The sequence below is a fragment of the Suncus etruscus genome, chromosome 9, assembly GCF_024139225.1.
Source record: "Suncus etruscus isolate mSunEtr1 chromosome 9, mSunEtr1.pri.cur, whole genome shotgun sequence".
In the NCBI taxonomy this organism is placed as follows: Eukaryota; Metazoa; Chordata; class Mammalia; order Eulipotyphla; family Soricidae; genus Suncus; species Suncus etruscus.
The window spans coordinates 26,997,237-27,015,674 of NC_064856.1; the positions used below are offsets into that span (position 1 = coordinate 26,997,237).

Genomic DNA, 18,438 nt, shown 5'->3' on the forward strand with positions numbered 1-18,438 from the left:
TGGTAGCGATTTTTTTTTTCCAAAAGGGCACCAATCAGCAACAGATTCGTCAGTTACTGACAGTCTCTCCGGCCAGTAGCCTCTTAGGACCGGTGTACCCACACCCAATAGTGGCGCGCTGATGGGTGGACCTAGCCGTTGCACGGTGACTTAGCACTCGGGAGCGTCTTATTGGCTGGATCAAACCCAAGCGAAGCGTTGATTGGTCAGCACCGCCAGAGGGTTACAATTCAAACGCGAGCGGCTGGACCCGCAGCCCTGCAGTTGCTCTTCTGTTCGCCGTGCTCTCCTCTGCCGAGCGTCGTCGCCGGGATGGCCTCCCAAAACCGCGACCCCGCCGCCACCACCGTCGCCGCTGCCCGTAAAGGAGCTGAGCCCTGTGGGGGCGCTGCCCGGGGCCCCGTGGGGAAGAGGTGAGTGGCGTGGATTGGGCTTTGGTAGCCCCTGGGTTTAATTTCGAGAATCCCCACCTCCCACTAGCGTAGTAGTCGGGGAGGGAGGACACTCCTGGAGCTAGGGGTCTGCCCTAGTGGTGCCCTGAGCTTTGACGCCAAGATCTAGAGGACTTCCAGGAACAGGGATGGTCCATGAGAAATGAGAGGTTACACCATCTGCACTTAAGAGATGTCCAGTGGGGGGGTTGGCCGGGATTAAGATACTGCCAGGCGGCCCTACCATCTAGCTACGACAGGAGCCCCGGGTGCCTTCATGGGGGATAGGAAAGATGAGATGCCAGGGAAGCTCAGAGTTAAACACACCACAAGCTTCCTGTGGGAGTCAGGAATTAAGGAGACTGAGGACAAGGCAAGAGGATGTTTCTCCCCAGCAGAATGATCTCCTTTGACGAGCTGCCCCGCAGAGATGGGGGTATGCTGCTGTACCACCTGGTACTCTAAGCCCGCTCACATTCCCAGGTGACCCCAATGCTCTCTTCACAGGCTACAGCAGGAACTGATGACCCTCATGGTGAGTGACACCCTGCCTAGATGCCTACACCCCTTCTGAAAGTTATCCTTTCCTTCCCATCCTCAGACTCTGCTAGGTGGAGAGGGTGAGAGGGCACGGCCCATGCCCTACATAGCTACAGCTACACCATCTCTACACTATAGTCTCTGCTCCCAATTCAAGTCCCCACAATTCCATACTTTCTGAAATATACTTCCAGAAGCCACACAAACTCTGGGTGTGGCCTGTAGTCAATCACTTAGTGAATTGAGCTCCCAGCAGCCAGCAGGGCTCGGGGTGGGGAGCTGTTTCCATTTAGCGCCTCCCTTCCTTTTTCACGGGTGATGAGGAGCCTCTATTCCCCATACACCTTTCCAATAGGGACCTATTTAGGCCCTAGAAGTCTCATCACTTTCTCAGAAAAGCTTCTCAGTCTGGTCTGGCTGCTTTGATTAAAGAAAGGGTTCTCACCTACAGACCTCCTGGCTACTCTTGCAAGTGTTTTCTGCCACATAGCTAGTGTTGCATTTTCTCTCCCAGATGTCTGGTGACAAAGGGATTTCTGCCTTTCCTGAATCAGACAACCTTTTCAAGTGGGTAGGGACCATCCATGGAGCTGCTGGCACGGTGAGTGGAATGTGAAGGTATAGTGGGCTGAGTCTATAAGGAAGCGCCGAGATGGCATAGCTCCTGTGCTGAGAGCTGGTGGTCTTGCTCTCGCCTCTACATGGAAAGTTGTTATAAGCAGACCAAACAGCAAGGGAAAGAATGGAGACTACAGCGTCCATTGCTGCAACTCTGGGGAGGTGGTGATGGTGGTAGTGGTGGTTTTTGTAGAGCTCACTTAAGGAACAGTGCTTAGGGGCTCTTCTTGGCTCTATACTCACAGGCAGATCAGGTCCCCAGAATCAAATTGGGATTGGCCACATGCAAGACAAGCATAGCCTTGACTGCCATGGTGTTTCCAGCCCCACAAGTCTTATTTTCAATCAGAATCAGAGTATCCCCTGAATTTCATCCTTCACCAACTGATGCTTCAATGGGGCTTTCCTGTGCCCCTCTGGGTAAAGATGCCAGTTTGCAGCCCCGAGCTGAAAAACATCATGTTGTCCTCACCAAATAGAAAAAAACACCAGAACATTCCTTTTTATGTTTTTGATTTTTTTTTTTTTAATACACCCAGTAGTGAGTAGTGCTCAGAGCTTAGACCTGGGTCTGAACTTAGGAATCACTCCTTGAACAAATCAAGGGGCCAAATGGGGTGTGAGGATCCAATCTAGATTGGCCACATGCAAGGCAAGCACCCTGCCAACTGTACTATCTCCAGCTCCCAAAACTGTCTTCTATGTGTCAAATCCCAAACTGCAGAGGTCCTAGTGAGATCAGATATGGCTCTGAGGCTCTGAATAAGGAATCTATCCCCTCTGCCCCCAACCTCATCTGTATGTCCACCTCCAGGTCTATGAGGACCTGAGGTATAAGCTTTCCCTGGAGTTCCCCAGCGGCTATCCTTACAACGCACCCACAGTCAAGTTCCTCACACCCTGCTACCACCCCAATGTGGACACACATGGGAACATCTGCCTGGATATCCTGAAAGACAAGTGGTCTGCTCTCTACGACGTCAGGACCATCTTACTATCCATCCAGAGCCTGCTAGGAGGTGAGTTCAGGCATCCCCTGCAACTTGGGAGCCTATTGAGACTACCCCATCCCTCGCCTCATAGCCATTGACTTTATTCTCTTTCCACCCACAGAACCCAACATCGACAGCCCTTTGAACACGCACGCAGCAGAGCTCTGGAAAAATCCTCCAGGTGAGGCTGGGGCGTCCTTGTCCTTTAAGGGCTCTGGCTGTGTGGGCAGCCCCCAGGGGATCATCAACCCAGAGCCCAGGTCTGCTTTTGCCTTAGGTAGTTCCAGCTTGCTCTGAGATTCATCAGATCAAGCAAGATTTCTTTCTATTTGTTTTTTACGGTTTAGGGGGATTTTTGTTTTGTTTTTGGGCCACATCCAGCCGTGCTCATGGTACTTAGGGGATACTCCTGGCTCTGAGCTCCAGAATCATTCCTGGCAGGGGGCAGGAGGCCATATGAGATGGATGCCAGGGATTGAACCTGGGGTGGCATACAAACACCCTACCCACTGTCCTATCTATCCCTCTGACCCAGAAGTGTGTTTGAGAGCTATACCTGGCTGTGCTCACTGTTCTTTCCTGGCTCTGCACTCTGGGCTTACTCTTGTCAGTGCTCAGGGGACCAGAATTGTTACTCAGGATTGAATCTGGGTCATCCTTGTACACCAAGCACCTTTGACACTGTAAGAGCTCTCTAACCTCTCAAGCAGATTTTTTGTTTTGTTTTGGGGCCACACCCAGTGACACTCAGGGGTTAATCTTGGCTATGGACTCAGAAATCATTCCTGGCTCAAGAGATGGGTGGGGGGGGGGGGGGCGGAGAGATAGCACAGTGGCATTTGCCTTGCAAGCAGCAAACCCAGGACCTAAGGTGGTTGCTTTGAATCCTGGCGTCCCATATGGTCCCCATGCCTGCCAGAAGCTATTTCTGAGACAGATAGCCAGGAGTAACCCCTGAGCACCGCTGGGTGTGGCCCAAAAAACCAAAAAAAAAAAAAAAAGAGAGAGAGAGAGAGAGAGAGACCGACCACAGGGGACACCAGGGATTGAACCCAGGTCTGTCCTAGGTTAATGTGAGCAAGGCAAAAGCCCTACCGCTTGCGCCACTACTCCAGCCCTCTTCAAGCAGATTTTTAAGAAGGCAAAAGTGCTAATTTCTGTATTGTTGGAAGTAGAGCTTTCCAACAGGCCTGCTGGGTGGGCCACAAGGAGAACCTTGTACTGGAGCTGCTCCCATGCTTTTACCATCCCACTTCTCCCTGGTTCCCTTCCTACCAGCTCCATCATTCACACAGTCTGTACTCTTCCAGCCTTCAAGAAGTACCTGCAGGAAACCTACTCGAAGCAGGTGTCCAGCCAAGAGCCCTGACAGAAGGACCATCTCTGCCCTGCTCCTCCTCTGTCTTCGTCTTTACTGTCCCTTCAGCTATTCCTTTTGTCATTCCCTGTCTTGGTCTCTCTGTACAGGACTCCATGTCTCCATTTGTCATTTTATTTTTGTTTTGTTTTTGTTTATTTTAAATTCAACCCTTGTGATGGTTATATTAAATAAATGTATTTGGGAGGGTTTTGGTTTTTGACTTTGTATTTTTTTAACTACTTGCTGCCTCTGATTACTCTGGGGTTGGGAGTGCTGGTAGAGACTGGAACAACAGTTAAGATCTGGCCTCTCCCCTGGTTTCTTTTTTTAAATGTCACCACACCTTGCTGTGCTGGATATAGAAGTAAGGAGCCAGTCCTCGTGATACTCAACTACCTGTGTAAGACAAATGCCCTGCTGGGTGGACAGGTATTTACCTGCCTTGGAAAACCTCTGCATGTGGTCTTTGCCCATGGTGCTTAGTGCTCCACCCAGATAGTCACAAGGTCCAGCATGGTCAGTCACACATACCCAACTCTACACTGTCATTTGAACAAATCTGAGTGTCCCTGGAATTAACCACTGAAAGAAAATGAAACTGGGGGGTGGGGGTGTTTAAGGCCACACCTGACTGCTCTCAAGGGTTATACCTGGCTCTGCGCTCAGAAATTGCTCCTGGCAGGGTGGGGGGACCATATGGGATTTGGGGAACTGGACCCAGATCTGCCCTGGATTGGCTGCGTGCAGAACAAACACCCTGCTGCTATGCTGTTTCTCCATCCCTAGGAAGGGCAATTGGTCAGAAGCCAGAGAGTCAGTACAAATGCCATGCAGGGAGCCAGGAATCTCCAGCATCCTATATAGTCCCCTGAACATGGTTGGGAGTAGTCCCAAGAGTGAGCTCTGAGAACCACCTGGTGTGCCCCCAAAACCCTCCCCAAAAAATTTTAAAAAGGAGGGGCGGGGGGGGGGCCGGAGAGATAGGACAGCGGCATTTGCCTTGCAAGCAGCCGATCCAGGACCAAAGGTGGTTGGTTCGAATCCCGGTGTCCCATATGGTCCCCCTTGCCTGCCAGGAGCTATTTCTGAGCAGACAGCTAGGAGTAACCCCTGAGCACCGCCGGGTGTGGCCCAAAAACCAAAAAAAAAAACAAAAAAAGGCCGGGGGCCAGAGCAAGCAGTAAGGTGTCTGCCTTTTCTGCGCTAGCCTAGAACAGACTGCGGTTCAATTCCCTGGCATCCCATATGATCCCCCAAGCCAAGAACGATTTCTGAGCGCATAGCCAGGAGTAGCCCCTGAGTGTCACCGGGTATGGCCCCCAAAAAAATAATAAAAAGGAAGGGGCCTGAGAGTTAGCACAGTAGATAGGGTATTTGCCTTGCACTAGGCTGACCCAGGTTCAATCCTCATCATTCCACATGGTCCCCCAAGCACCGCCAGAAGTGATTCATGAGCATAAAGCCAGAAGTAACCCCTGAGCACTGCCAACTATGAACCCCCAAAAAATAAAAAGTTAGGGGTGGGAGAGATGACATGGATGTAGTGCATTTGCCTTGCATGCAGAAGGATGGCGGTTCGAATCCCTGCATCCTATATGGTCCCCCTAGCCTACCAGGAGCGATTTCTGAGCATAGAGCCAGGAGTAGCCCCTGAGCACTGCCGGGTGCGACCCAAAAACCAAAAAATATTAAAAAATAAAATAAAAAGTTAAAATCAAAGGGGCCGGAGCGGTGGCACAGCAGTAGGGCGTTTGCCTTGCATGCCCTGTCCCAGGACGGACCTCAGTTCAATTACCAATGTCCCATATGATCCCCCAAGCCAGGAGCGATTTCTGAGCATAGCCAGGAGTAAACCCTGAGCGTCACTGGGTGTGGCCCAAAAACCAAAAAAAAAATTTTTGTTTAAGTAAAAATAATAAGATAAAATTAAAAAGGAAAGAGGTCCCGGACACCCACCCATTCCAGGATGAAGTTCCTGAGTACCCACCCCTGGGTGCGGCCCAGAACCAAAAACCAAATAAATAGCTAAACAAATAAATAAATAAATAAATAAATAAATAAATAAATAAATAAAAAGCATGGAAATGGGGGCTCAGTCATGGTTGCAGGGTGTCAGCCTCCTCCTCTTCGGGATATGGAGCTCCAGGACTCACTCTCTGTCCCCAGCTGGTGCCGGTACTGCTGCCTGCCACACTGCTCTTCTCCAACACCAGAGGGCGGTCGGGTATCGCCCTGCACCCAGTCCCTGGCCAGTCCGTCCTAAAGTCCCCTCTTCCCTCCCCAGACACAGGCCACTTGCTTTTGCAATTTTTGCTTTTATTCTAGACACACAGCCTGCAGGGGCCGCGCCTCCCGGGGCTGGAGACCGTGGTGTCAGAGAAGGTGAGGGCCGGGTTCTTACTGCACACCCTCCATCATCTTCAGGAACTCTAAGCAGGGGACAAGAGAAACCAGACTGGTCAATGCTGTGAAACTCCCGGGCTCCCCCAACCCGAGGGAAGAGGGCATGGTAGGAAAGAGCCAAATTCTGACATACCCAGGCCACCCCATGGACCCAGGGCGCCCCCTTGTAGCCTCTCTCACCATCGAAGTCAATGCGGCCATCGTTGTTCTTATCCCCGTCCTTCATGAGAGATTCAATCTCCTCGTCGGTTACCTGCTCCCCAGACGCCCTAAAAATCTCAGCCAGCTCCTCAGCATCAATATAGCCATCTGCATTCCTTCAGGACCAGGACCAGAGGAACAAGGCAGGGAGGACTCAGGGCAGGCAGAGGCGACCTGGCCAACTCACGCTCTAACCCAAGAACCTATGGGCCTGACACCTGTCGGTTTCCCCAGCCCTTCACACCTGTCAAAGATTCGGAAACATTCGGCCAGCTCTTCCTCGCTCTTGCCCTTGGCGTCCTCTTTCATCTGGCGCACCATCATGACCAAGAACTCTTCAAAGTCGATGGTGCCGCTGCCTGTGGTGGGGGAGAAAGAGATGAGCCCCTTGCCCCAACCCCTGGGGACGCTGCCCCAGACCCTTCCCTGTCCCCAGGGCCCCCTCTCACCATCCTCGTCCACCTCCTCAATGATGGCATCCAGCTCTTCCTTGGTGGGCGTCTGGCCTAGCATCCTCATCACCGTACCCAACTCTTTGACGCTGATGTCACCACCACCATCAGCGTCGAACATGTCGAAGGCGGCCTTGAACTCTGTCAGGGGAGAGAGTCAGAGGCTACTGAGAGCTGGGCAGAACTGGAGGGTCGAAATAGGGGGAGTCCTACCCTGTCCCCGAACCTCTAAGGCAGGACACTACCTAGGCAGATGCCACCCGCACTCACCAGCAATCATCTCCTCGCTGAGGTAGGACCGGGCCTCCGCCTGCTGGTCAGTCTGTAGAGATAAGGAATGGGAGCGTGAGGGGCAGCCCACAGGAGACCCTGCCTCCACATTCTGCAAATACCCTGGATGTGTACAAGAGCAATAACTCCAGACTGGCCACAGTGTCTTCCTGCCCTCCCATTTTGGAAGAACTAGGGGGAAATACAGATTATGTGCCAAAGGGAATTCAAGTGAGAAAAACCCTTACCCAAACCTTACAATGAATCATTTCATGCACCTTCCTGTTTTTTATTTTCCTTTTTTTTTTTTTTTTTTTTTTTGGGCGGAGGGAGTTGGGCGTCACCCGGTGACTCTCAGGGGTTACTTTTGGCTATGCACTCAGAAATCGCTCCTGGCTTAGGGAACCATATGGGACGCCAGGGGATCAAACCACAGTCCGTCCTAGGCTAGCATGTGCAAGGCAGACACCTTACCGCTTGCACCACCACTCCAGCCCCTTGTTTTCCTTTTTTATCTAGTGATGCTTTGGGTTACTACTGGCTCTGTACTCAGGGATCACTCCTGGAAGGCTCAGGATATAATGTAGGATGCTGAGGATCAAACCTGGATTGGCCACATGCAAGACAAGTGTCTTCCCCACTGTACTATCTCTCAGCGCCATCTGAAATCTCCCCTCTTGTCAAATGCTTTCCTAGGACGAGCTGAGTGCTCTTGACCGAGAGAATGCATGTGAGGTTTCCCAGGCTCTGAGCATCACCTGGAACTTTAGCAGGTGCTCTCTGAAATAATCATTCTGGTTTTTATTTTATTTATTTATTTTGAGGGGGCTGTACCCAGCAGTGTTCAGGGCTTACTCCTGGCTCTTTGCTCAGGGATCATTCCTGGTGGGAATGGGGGACTTTATGGGGGCCAGGGATTGAAGCTGGATCAGTTACATGCAAGGCAAGCTTCCATTCACTATAATATGACTCTGACCCCTTAAATGATCATCCTCAGATCCTGGGGCAACACAGCATCACGTAGCATCTTCCAAACCAGAGCCTAGCCGGGCACCAAGAAAAGGAAGGCCTTTTCTTCAAGAGGAAGTGAACTCTGAGCTGGCATGCCCAGCAGTTCTCAAGGTCACTCCCAGTGGTGCTGGGGTTCCAGGGAAACCATGTGATTCCAGTTCTCGGTGGGACCCAGCCCTCTGTGGCCTAAGACCTCTGTGGCCTAAGACATATTAGATTCTAAGCTTTTCTTACGATTAAGTCATTGGAGTACAAACACCCACACTGGGCAGGATGTGATGGAAGGGGAGATGGGGGTCAGTAAAGCAGGATATTTTTCTGTTTCTGGGGCATTCCTAATGCAGCTAGGCTAGAGAGGGGGAAGCTGAGGGTGGATGCCCATAGTTCATTGCTCAATGCAGGAAGCCAGTGATAGAACTCTGGACTTCATTCATGAAAGGCATGTGCCACTAGTTTGAGCTATTCCCCAATCCCTAAAACATGATTCTTCAGAGGTGGGGATGGGGGTTCTGATTATATTCTGGCCAAGCCTGGACCAAGGCTAGCAGTGCAAAAAGGACTGAGTTTCTTCTTCAGTGTGCTGCCCGCTGGCCTCTCCTTTGCCACCCCCCATGCCAGGTTATTTTTAGTCTGGTATGGGCAGCAGCAGCTGGCCTTGGGGTCTAGTTACTCCTTGAAGGGAAATAGGCTGGAGTAGTTCAAGGGGAACTAGCAGTCCCAAGTCCAAGTCCCCCTCCTCTAGGGTGGGGTCACTCGCCCTGGTCTCCCCTCTCCTGCCCCTTCTCAGCACCCTGGTTTAACTTGGATTTTGGGCCTCAGCTGGTTTGGGCATCATAGGCCACTCAGTTTTCAAAAGACCCTTCTCTCTCTCTCTCTCTCTCTCTCTCTCTCTCTCTCTCTCTCTCTCTCTCTCTCTCTCTCTCTCTCTCTCTCTCTCTCTCTACCCCCCCAGGAGGTTCTGGCCTGTTCTGCCTCTGGCCTGCTGTGTGGGTCACTCCGGCCCTTAAGGTCCACCTCTACCCAAAGCTAAACACCTGCCTTGGTTCTATGAGCGAAGTTGCTGGAAGCCTCGAATAGTCTGCCAAAGAATGGGCCAGTCCTAAGGCTCTGTCCATGGGACTCCCAGCCCTTCCCTCCCAAGGCAACCCCAAGGTCCTCCTCCACAGTTCTGCCCAATAAGTGGTCCAGATTGGGCCGGCCCAAGGACCGATCCTGCTGGTCCTTACCATGGTTGCTAGTCACAGTGGAGCCCCCGATGCAAAGTCACCTCTCTGCACTCCGCCACCCAAGGATGCCCTGGCTCCCTCCAGCTCCTGGGATTTGTAGGAGCACCCCCTGCTCCCGCCTCCCTGCTTCTTGGGACTGATAGCTGACCAATCAAAAACTGGGGTCAGCGAGCCCCGCCCTTCACGGCCTCCTGGCCCTTTACCTAATTTAGCCAGGCGCCCTTGCTGGAAAATTGAAGGCTCAGAGCAGGTGGCAGACCTTGACACCCTGGAATCCTGGGAGACAAGCCTTCATGAGCAAACCCCACCCACCCAAGTATACTGCCCACTGCAGCATAAGAACAATCAGAACAGGAAAAAGAAAAAAATGCAGCTGTAGGGCAAGTGTAAGATTCCAGACCTGACTATGAAAGCTGTATGACTTTGTGCAGGTGGCTAGACTTCTCTGAGTTTCCATTTTCTTCCCTTTTGGGTCACACCCAGCAATGGTCAACACTTACTCTTGGCTTTGCATTCAGGAATCTCTTCTAGCATTACTCTGGGACCTATTTATGGTGCTGTTAATCAAATGCAGCTTGGCTGCACACAAGACAAGTACCTGAGCAGTTGCTTCAATTCCTTCTCCCACACACACATGCCCTTCTGGTTTGGGACCATACCTGTGCTCAGGGCTCAGGGCTTTCTCCTGGCTCTGCACTCAGGAATCACTCCTGGCAGAGCTCAGGAAGTCAGGAATCAAACCCAGGTCAGCTTCTTGCAAGGCAAACACTCTACCCATTGTGCTATCTCTCTGGCCCCTCTTTAGTTTTCTTATCTTGAGATGGGGAGAGTTCTTCCCTGGCTCACAGAATCTTCAGCAAATGCATGCCCAGGGACAAGTCTAGGATCGGAATCAGCTCTAGCAATTGTTTTTTTGTTTTGTTTTGTTTTGTTTTGGGGTCACACCTGGCAGCACTCTGGGGTTATTCCTGGCAGGCTCAGGGGACCATATGGAATGCCGGGATTCAAACCAGGGTTCATCCTGTGTTGGCCTTACCACTGTACTTGCACTCCAGCCCAATTCCAGCAATTATAAAGCAAATGGAGAGCCTATCTCCCTATCCTCCCTCCCTCCTTGCCCCCCCTCTCTTGGAGACACATCTGGTGGAGCTCTAGGGCTCCTCCTGACTCTTTGCTCTGGGGTCACTCCCAGTGGTGTTCATGGACCAGGCAGTGCAGGGTACTGAACCTGGGTTAGCTGCTTGCAAAGGAAGTGCCTTAAACCCTGTACTATCTCTTCAATTTGAAACAGCCTCTTGGAAAGGGGCAGGGACCAGAAGGAGAGGGGAAGTGAGCAGAGCCAAGATACAAAACCCTCTCATCCCCTCTGACATGCCACACACAGTGCTGAGCTCTGTAACACATGATCTCACCTCATGTCCATCCTATGAGGCTGCAACTATTATTATTTCCATTTTCCTGGGAAGCTTGGTGAATCAGAAAGGCCCACAGTCATGCTGGCAACTCTCATTCTCAATCCTGACTGGCAGGAAGTTGGAACAGACTGTCCCCAGTGTTTGTAGGCAGGAGAAATGTATAGAAAGGGTCAAGAGATGGATGAGCTATGGAGAAATAAACAGTGAAGTCAGATTTTTTTTTTCTTTTTCTCTTTTTCTTCTCCTCTGGATTCCTTTTTTTTTTTTTTTTCAGGGGTGGGGAGTGTCACACTCGGCAGCTAGGAGTTATTCCTGGCTCTATGCTAAGAAATCGCTCCTGGCAGACTCGGAGGACCATATGGGATGCTGAGATTCAAACCACCGTCCTTCTGCATGCAAGACAAATACCCTACCTCCATGCTATCTCTCCAGCCTTCAGGGGACCATATGGGATGCCAGTATTCAAGCCACTGTCCTTCTGCATGCAAGGCGAATGCCCTGCCTCCATGCTATCTCTCCGGCCCCTGGATTTCTTTTTCTTTTCATTTTGTTTGTTTGTTTTGGGGTCACACCCAGCAGCGCTCAGGGGTTACTCCTGGCTCTGCATACAGAAATTGCTCCTAGCATGCTCGGGGACCGAGTTTGTTTGTTTGTTTGTTTGTTTTGGGTTTGGAGAATGCACCTAGCAGCACTCAGGGGTTAACCCTGGCTCTTCGCTCAGAAATCTCTCCTGGCAAGCTGCGGGGGGGGGGGGGGGAGGGTTTGGTTGGTTTGGTTTTTGGATTACACCTGGCAGCGCTCAGTGGTTACTCCTGGCTGTGTGCTCAGAAATTGCTCCTGGCAGGCTTAGGGATCATATGGGATGCCGGGATTCGAACCAATGACCTTCTGCATGAAAGGCAACTGCCCTACCTCCATGCTATCTCTCCAGCCCTTGGGGGACCATATGGAATGCCAGGATTTGAACCACTGTCTGCCCTGGATCAGCAGCATGCAAAGCAAACACCCTGCCCCTGCGCTATCTCTCTAGCCCTTTTTTTTCTTTTCTTTTTCTTTTCCTGTTTCTCCCTCACCCCCTCCCTTTCTGTCTGTTTCTGTCTTTTTCTCTGTCTTTTGTTTGTATTTATTTGTTTGTTTTGGCCACACCCAGCAGTTACTCCTGGATCTGCTCTCAGAAATCCTACTGGCAGGTTTGCCCTACCACTGTGCTATAGCTCTGGCCCTCTCTCTCATTTTTTTTAAACTACGTGCAACAGCATTAAGGGACTACTTGGAGCCATTGCTTAGAGTCACTCCCAGGCATCCTACATGCAAAACAAGGACTCATGAGCTGGGGTGGAGGAATAATATAGCAGGTAGGGTGTTTGCCTTGCACATGGTCAACCTGGGTTCAATCCCCAGTATCTCATATGGTCCCCCAGCTCCCCAGGAGAAGTCCAGAAGTGCAGAACCAAGAGTTACCTCTGTGCACAGCCAAGAGTGGCCCCAAAACAAAAAATTAAAAATAAAAACTGAGCATGGCTACATGCAAAGCTACATGCAAAAGCTACATGCAAAGCAAGTCTCTCTGGTATTTGGCACACAATCTTTCTGTTTATTTGTTTTTATTGGGGCCACACTGGTGATATCTAGGGGTTACTCCTAGCTTTACACTCAGGAATCACCCCTGGTAGGTTCAGGGAACTATATGGGATGCCTGGGATCGAACCAGTTGTACTCTCTCTGTGTCCCTTAGCACACATTCTTATTCCATTAACTTTACCTTCCTTGGGAAAAGGGTTTGGGGAAAGAGTTTTTCATTTGCTTGTTTTACTTTAGTTTTGGTTTAAGGGCCATACACAGCAGTACTCAGGGATTACTTCTTCTTCTTTTTTTTTTTTTTTGGTTTGGTTTTTGGGTCACACCCGGTACTGCTCAGGGGTTACTCCTGGCTATGCGCTCAGAAGTCGCTCCTGGCTTGGGGGACCATATGGGACACCGGGGGATCGAACCGCGGTCCGTCCAAGGCTAGCGCAGGCAAGGCAGGCACCTTACCTCTAGCGCCACCGCCCGGCCCCTAGGGATTACTTCTGGCCTTGTGCTCAGGGATCACTTTTATTGGTACTTCCCAGACCATATGTGGAACAAGGGTCAAACTCAAGTCAGCCTGCATGCAAGGCAAGTGCCCTGCCCTATCCACTGTCCTATCTTTCTGGCCCAGGAAAGGGTGGAGATTGTAAGTAGGTAAAGAAGTAGCAAACCTCTTTTATAGAGGGCACCACACCCAGTGGTACTCGGGGTTTACTCCTAACTCTGCCCTCAGAAATCCTGGCAGGCTTTGGGCACCATATGGGATGCTGGGGATCAAACCCAAGTCAGCCCCATATGAGGCAAACTCTCTATCCTCTGTACTATCATTACAGTTCCTGTAGCAGACCTCTTCCTTTTTTTTTTTTTTTTTTTTGGTTTTTGGGCCACACCCGTTTGACGCTCAGGGGTTACTCCTGGCTATGTGCTCAGAAATCGCCCCTGGCTTGGGGGGACCATATGGGACGCCGGGGGATCGAACCGCGGTCCTTCCTTGGCTAGCGCTTGCAAGGCAGTCACCTTACCTCCAGCGCCACCTACCCGGCCCCAGCAGACCTCTTCCTAAAGCTGCCTTCCATGAGATGAGATCAGGACTGAGAGGAGTGCCCCAGGGATGGTATGATAGTATAGCATTTTCTTGCCAAATGTGAGGCTGGTGAAACTCCATGTCATATCCATAGAACCACACAACGTGCCTGAGTGTGATCCCAGCCACTCTGCCATTTAGAATCTTCAGAGCCACAACTAAGAGTATGGACCTTTGGGGTATGGTCTCCACACCAAGTGTGTGTGAGTTCCAGTCATTACAGAAAGGACAGTGAAAGTAGTAAGGGGAAGTGCCCTGGGAATTCAAGGGTCCTCGCTGGGTGTTGACAGAGGGGTGAAGAAGCAGGCGGGTGTGTCCATGGGTGGTGGCTAAATTGGCAGAAGTTTTCAGTAGAGTATGGGGCCAATGAAAGAAGCTGGACATGAAGCAAAGCAGATGGACAGGGGCAGCTGACGAGCCCTCTGCCCTATATATAGACACTCCCAAGGAAAGGTTGGCAGAACCAGACCAAGCTAAATAAGGCTTAACCCAGCCAAGCAGAGCACACAGGGGTGAGGACACCCCAGGGATTACAGTGGGGACACAAACTTTGGGAACCTGGAGGCTTTGGGTTTTTTTGTTTGTTTGTTTGTTTTTGTGTCACACCCAGCAGCACTCAGGGGCTACTCCTGGTTCCACACTCAGAAATAGCTCCTGGCAAGAGCAGGCTCTGGGGACCATATGGGATGCTGGGATTCAAACCACCATCCTTCAGTATCTAAGGCAAACGCCCTACTGCTATGCTATCTCTCCAGCCCCTCCTGGAGCCCTTTGGATTGGAGAGAATCTGAACCTCAGAAATCAGCAATCATTTAGGAGAAATAGCCAAGATTTGTGCTCAGTGGAATCCTCTTAGTCTGGATACCTCCAATCTGACTCCACTCAGGTCTGTGACTTGCTCCAATGTCAAGTGCAGTAGGAGCATGGAGAAGGCAGGCCCAGATGTTTGTCCCCCGTTCTGAGCCCCCAAAATCAGGAAAGGGCTGGAGCGATAACACAGCAGGAAGAGCATTTGCCTTGCACATGGCCTACCAGGTGATCCCCGGCAGTCATCCCATATGGGTCCCCGAGGCTGCCAGGACTAATTTCTGAACACAGAGCCAGGAGTAACCCTCAAGCACCTTCTGTGTTGCTGAAAACAAACAAACAAACAAACAAAAGATTAGAAAAGCCAACTCCAAACCTCTCCCTTCACAGGGGCCAGCAGCTCCCATCTTCCCTCTCTTTACCTGCCATCATCTTGTTCACAGCCCCACTCATTTTCAGTTTTTACTTACTCCTATAATGACTTACTCAGTACACTCTTAGAACAAATCCCTGGAGGATCCTTCCTCTACAGGAGTCTAGTTGTGGACTCCGTCATAGCTCTGAGCACACCACATGGTCATGACCTGTTCTGAGGGGCCCAGAGCTTGCCTGTTCTCCCAATGAACCCCCTAGTTCCTTTGCCTGTGGCTCCAAGCAAGTGAGTAATCACAGGGGTCAGAAAGGAAGCAGAAGGGAACTGGACAAGAGGATGTTCAGTGTAAGAAAAAACTTCCTCAGTCATGATAGAACAAGAGTGGCCTGGGCAGCCTCAGGAGGAAGCAAACTCCTTGCCACAGAAGGCAGACAAGTAGGAGTTTGGGGAGCATCTTAAGAGACCTCTGGCTCATTTGACCATTCAAGGGAAGCTCCTTCTTCCCCCTCAGCCTCAGACCACCCAGAAACGAAAGCTCCAGGCCAGCTCTCAGATGCACCCTCCTTCTCTGAGAGAACCCAGTGTTTTATAGACACCTACTTTGTCTCCCACATCTTTGGGTGTGTGGAGCAGCACCTAGTGGTGCTGGGGAGGCAACAATCAATGGTGTTTGGGGGCCCATACGTTATTGGAGATGGTACCCAAGCTCCCAAATGCAGAGCCTGTGCTTTGAGCCCTTGTCCTGACCCTGAACACCTACTTTGTACCCACAAGGCACATGGTCAAGTGTCAGTAGATGATTCACTCAGTGTCTGGCAAATGTGTGAATGTTAAGTGAACGAATGAGTGAATGGATGAAGGAACATTTTTTTGCTCTATTTCCTGCCAATAAGCTGGATGAATAGCAGTTAGAGCTTTAAAATGACAGAATTGTGAGGGTTTTGTTTTGTTTTGTTTTGTTTTTCTTTATTTAAGGCCACATGTACCTCAGGACTTACTCCTGGCTCTGAGATCAAAGGATCACTCCTTTGGGAACTGATGAGTTACTGGGGATCAAACTCAGGTAGAACACAGGTAGAAAACTGTGCTGTTGCTCCACCCAATATATATTAGAGGCTTTGGGGACACAACTGGTGGTGCTCAGGGCTTACTCCTGGCTCTGCACTCAGAAATTACTCCTGGAGGAGCCAGAGCTATAGCACAGCAGGATGGAGTTTGCCTTGCATGTGGCCGACCCGAGAGGAACCCGGTTTGATTTCTGGCATCCCATATAGTCCCACAGCCTGCCAGGGGTGCTTTCTGAATGCAGAGCCAGGAGTGGCCCCTGAGAGCCGAAGAGGGTGGCCCAAAAATCAATCAATCAACAAATAAATTTTTTAAAAATTAATCAATTAATCAATCAATAAATAAAAGTTTAAAAAAATAAATTATTCCTGGAGGGGCCAGAGAGATAGCACAGTGGTAGGGCATTTGCCTTGCATGCAGCTGACCCAGGATGGACCTACATTCGATTCCCAGCATCTCATATGGTCCCCTGAGCCTGCCAGGAGCGATTTCTGAGCACAGGGCCAGGAGTAACCCCTGAGCAGGTGTGGCCATAAAAAATGAAAGAAAAGGGGCCGGGCGGTGGCGCTGGAGGTAAGGTGCCTGCCTTACCTGCGCTAGCCTAGGAGACGGACCGCGGTTCGATCCCCCGGCGTCCCATATGGTCCCCCAAGCCAGGAGCGACTTCTGAGCGCATAGCCAGGAGTAACCCCTGAGCGTTACCGGGTGTGGCCCAAAAACCAAAAAAAAAAAAAAAAAAAAAAAATGAAAGAAAAGAAATTAATCATAGCAGGCTCAGGGAACCACATGAGATTCCGGAGATGGAATCTGGGTCTATCAGATTTGCCATAAAGCAAATGCCCTACTCTCTGTGCTATTATTGTTTCAGCCATTCTTCTCTTTTTCTTGTTTGTTTTGGGATCACACCTGGCAGTTCTCAGAACTTACTCCTGACTCTACACTCAAGTATCACCCCTGGAAGTCTAGGGACTCACATGGAGTGCTGAGAGATTAAACCCAGTTCTATCACTTGCCAGGTAAGTGCCCTACCTGCTTATAGAATTTGTCTTAAACGTTGGCTTTCATTTCCTAGCTGTGGGTTTCTAGAAATTCAACATGCCTCATCTTAAAAACAGACCATTATTGTCCAGTAAACAAGCTCCCAAGAAGCTTGATTAGGGAGTGAAGGGTTACTCCAAAGTGAAATGTCTACCACAGTATGTAGATAGGACATGTTGAAACTTTAAAAAAATAAGGTCAGGATTGTCAAGAGGGGCCGGAGTGATAGCACAGTGGTAGGGTGTTTGACTTGCACGCTGTTGACCCAGGATAGACCTGAGTGAGAACCCCAGCATCCCATATGGTCCTCTGAGCCTGCTAAGAGCAATTTCTGAGTTCAGAGCCAGGAATAATCCCTGAGCACCATCAGGTGTGGCCCCCATCCAAAAATGGGAAAGAGTGATAGGACAGCTAGTAGGATGCTTGCCTTGCACAAGGCCAACCTGGGTTTTATTCCCCAGCACCCCATATTGGTCCCCCTGTGTCCTGCCAGGAGTGATCCTGAGTGCAGAATCAAGAGGAATCCATGAGCATAGCAGGTGCAACTCCCCTACTCAAAAAAAAAAAAAAAAAAAAAAAAAAAAAAAAAAAAGAGGCCAGAATGGAGAGAAGTTAGGGGACTAAATCAGAATCAATCCTGCATTGACCAATCCCCAACCTAGGTTTAAATTCTGACACCACACGGTCCCTTGAGCATGCCCTGGTACAGTTCTGCAAGTTCTGCCAGGGTGAAGGACACAAGTAACACCATATCTTCGGGTCCCACAGTTGTCAGGGAATCAGCAAAGTACTGTTTAGGAGATAATCCCACCCCCAAAAGAAATGAGAGCCTCACTCCTGTACAGGGCTGGGCAGGCATGTATTTTTTATACAAAGCAGCTTGCCCTCATCTCCTCTTCTGTGCCATTCAAAAAGGGGAAACTTTTTGAAGCCCAAAGTTGCTGGGGTGCACACCCCTAACCGCAGGATCCCCATTTTGATCCCTGTGCCTTCCCACAACTATCACAGCACCACTGAGAGTGCATGGCCCCTCTCCCAAATACTCAGTTTATTTTCATGGCAGTACCCAGAACAAAACAAAACAAACTACACACAACACACACAAAAAAGTGGCAGAAAGGCTGGGGGTGTGGCTCTGTAGTAGGCAGCTTGCTTTAAATGTGTGTGGCCCTGGGTTAGATCCCTAGGACTGCGAAAGTAGGAGCTCTGGGAGAGATTCTGACAGCAAACTGGCAGTGTACCCATATCTAGACCTTCTGAAAGGAAGCAATAAATCCTTCTTGACTGACCACTGCCCTTGGGCAAAGATAAAACACAGTCCTGTAGAGTAGTAGTTGAGATTACCAGTCCCCGCTTTCCTGGGGGTGGGGGGGTTAGGGCATAGTGCCAGGACTGAGCTCTGATCACTGTTGAGTATGTGTCCTCGGCATTTGCCTTGCAAGTAGCCGATCCAGGACCAAAGGTGGTTGGTTCGAATCCCTGTGTCCCATGTGGTCCCCCGTGCCTGCCAGGAGCTATTTCTGAGCAGACAGCTAGGAGTAACCCCTGAGCACCGCCGGGTGTGGCCCAAAAACCAAAAACAA

The 18,438-nt window shown here is 50.5% G+C and overlaps 2 protein-coding genes across 3 annotated transcripts; one reads left to right on the top strand and one right to left on the bottom strand.

Moving 5' to 3' along the window:
• The first annotated feature begins 312 nt into the window (after window positions 1–312).
• On the top strand, window positions 313–3,950 carry UBE2C (ubiquitin conjugating enzyme E2 C). 2 transcript variants are annotated; one of them, XM_049779412.1, is made up of 6 exons: window positions 313–413; window positions 939–966; window positions 1,486–1,572; window positions 2,404–2,608; window positions 2,703–2,762; window positions 3,892–3,950. In XM_049779412.1, exons 1-6 carry the CDS (start codon window positions 313–315, stop codon window positions 3,948–3,950), a joined length of 540 nt encoding a protein of 179 aa, XP_049635369.1. The 2 variants fall into 2 exon arrangements, with proteins under 2 accessions (XP_049635369.1, XP_049635370.1); XM_049779413.1 differs by lacking the exon at window positions 1,486–1,572.
• A 2,388-nt stretch (window positions 3,951–6,338) lies between these two features.
• Window positions 6,339–14,832, bottom strand: TNNC2 (troponin C2, fast skeletal type). The gene is made up of 6 exons (XM_049780542.1): window positions 14,802–14,832; window positions 7,268–7,390; window positions 6,995–7,138; window positions 6,790–6,904; window positions 6,525–6,661; window positions 6,339–6,370 (listed from the first exon to the last, which is right to left on the bottom strand). The coding sequence occupies exons 1-6, from the start codon at window positions 14,830–14,832 to the stop codon at window positions 6,339–6,341; spliced, it is 582 nt and encodes a 193-aa protein (XP_049636499.1).
• Window positions 14,833–18,438: the final 3,606 nt, after the last annotated feature.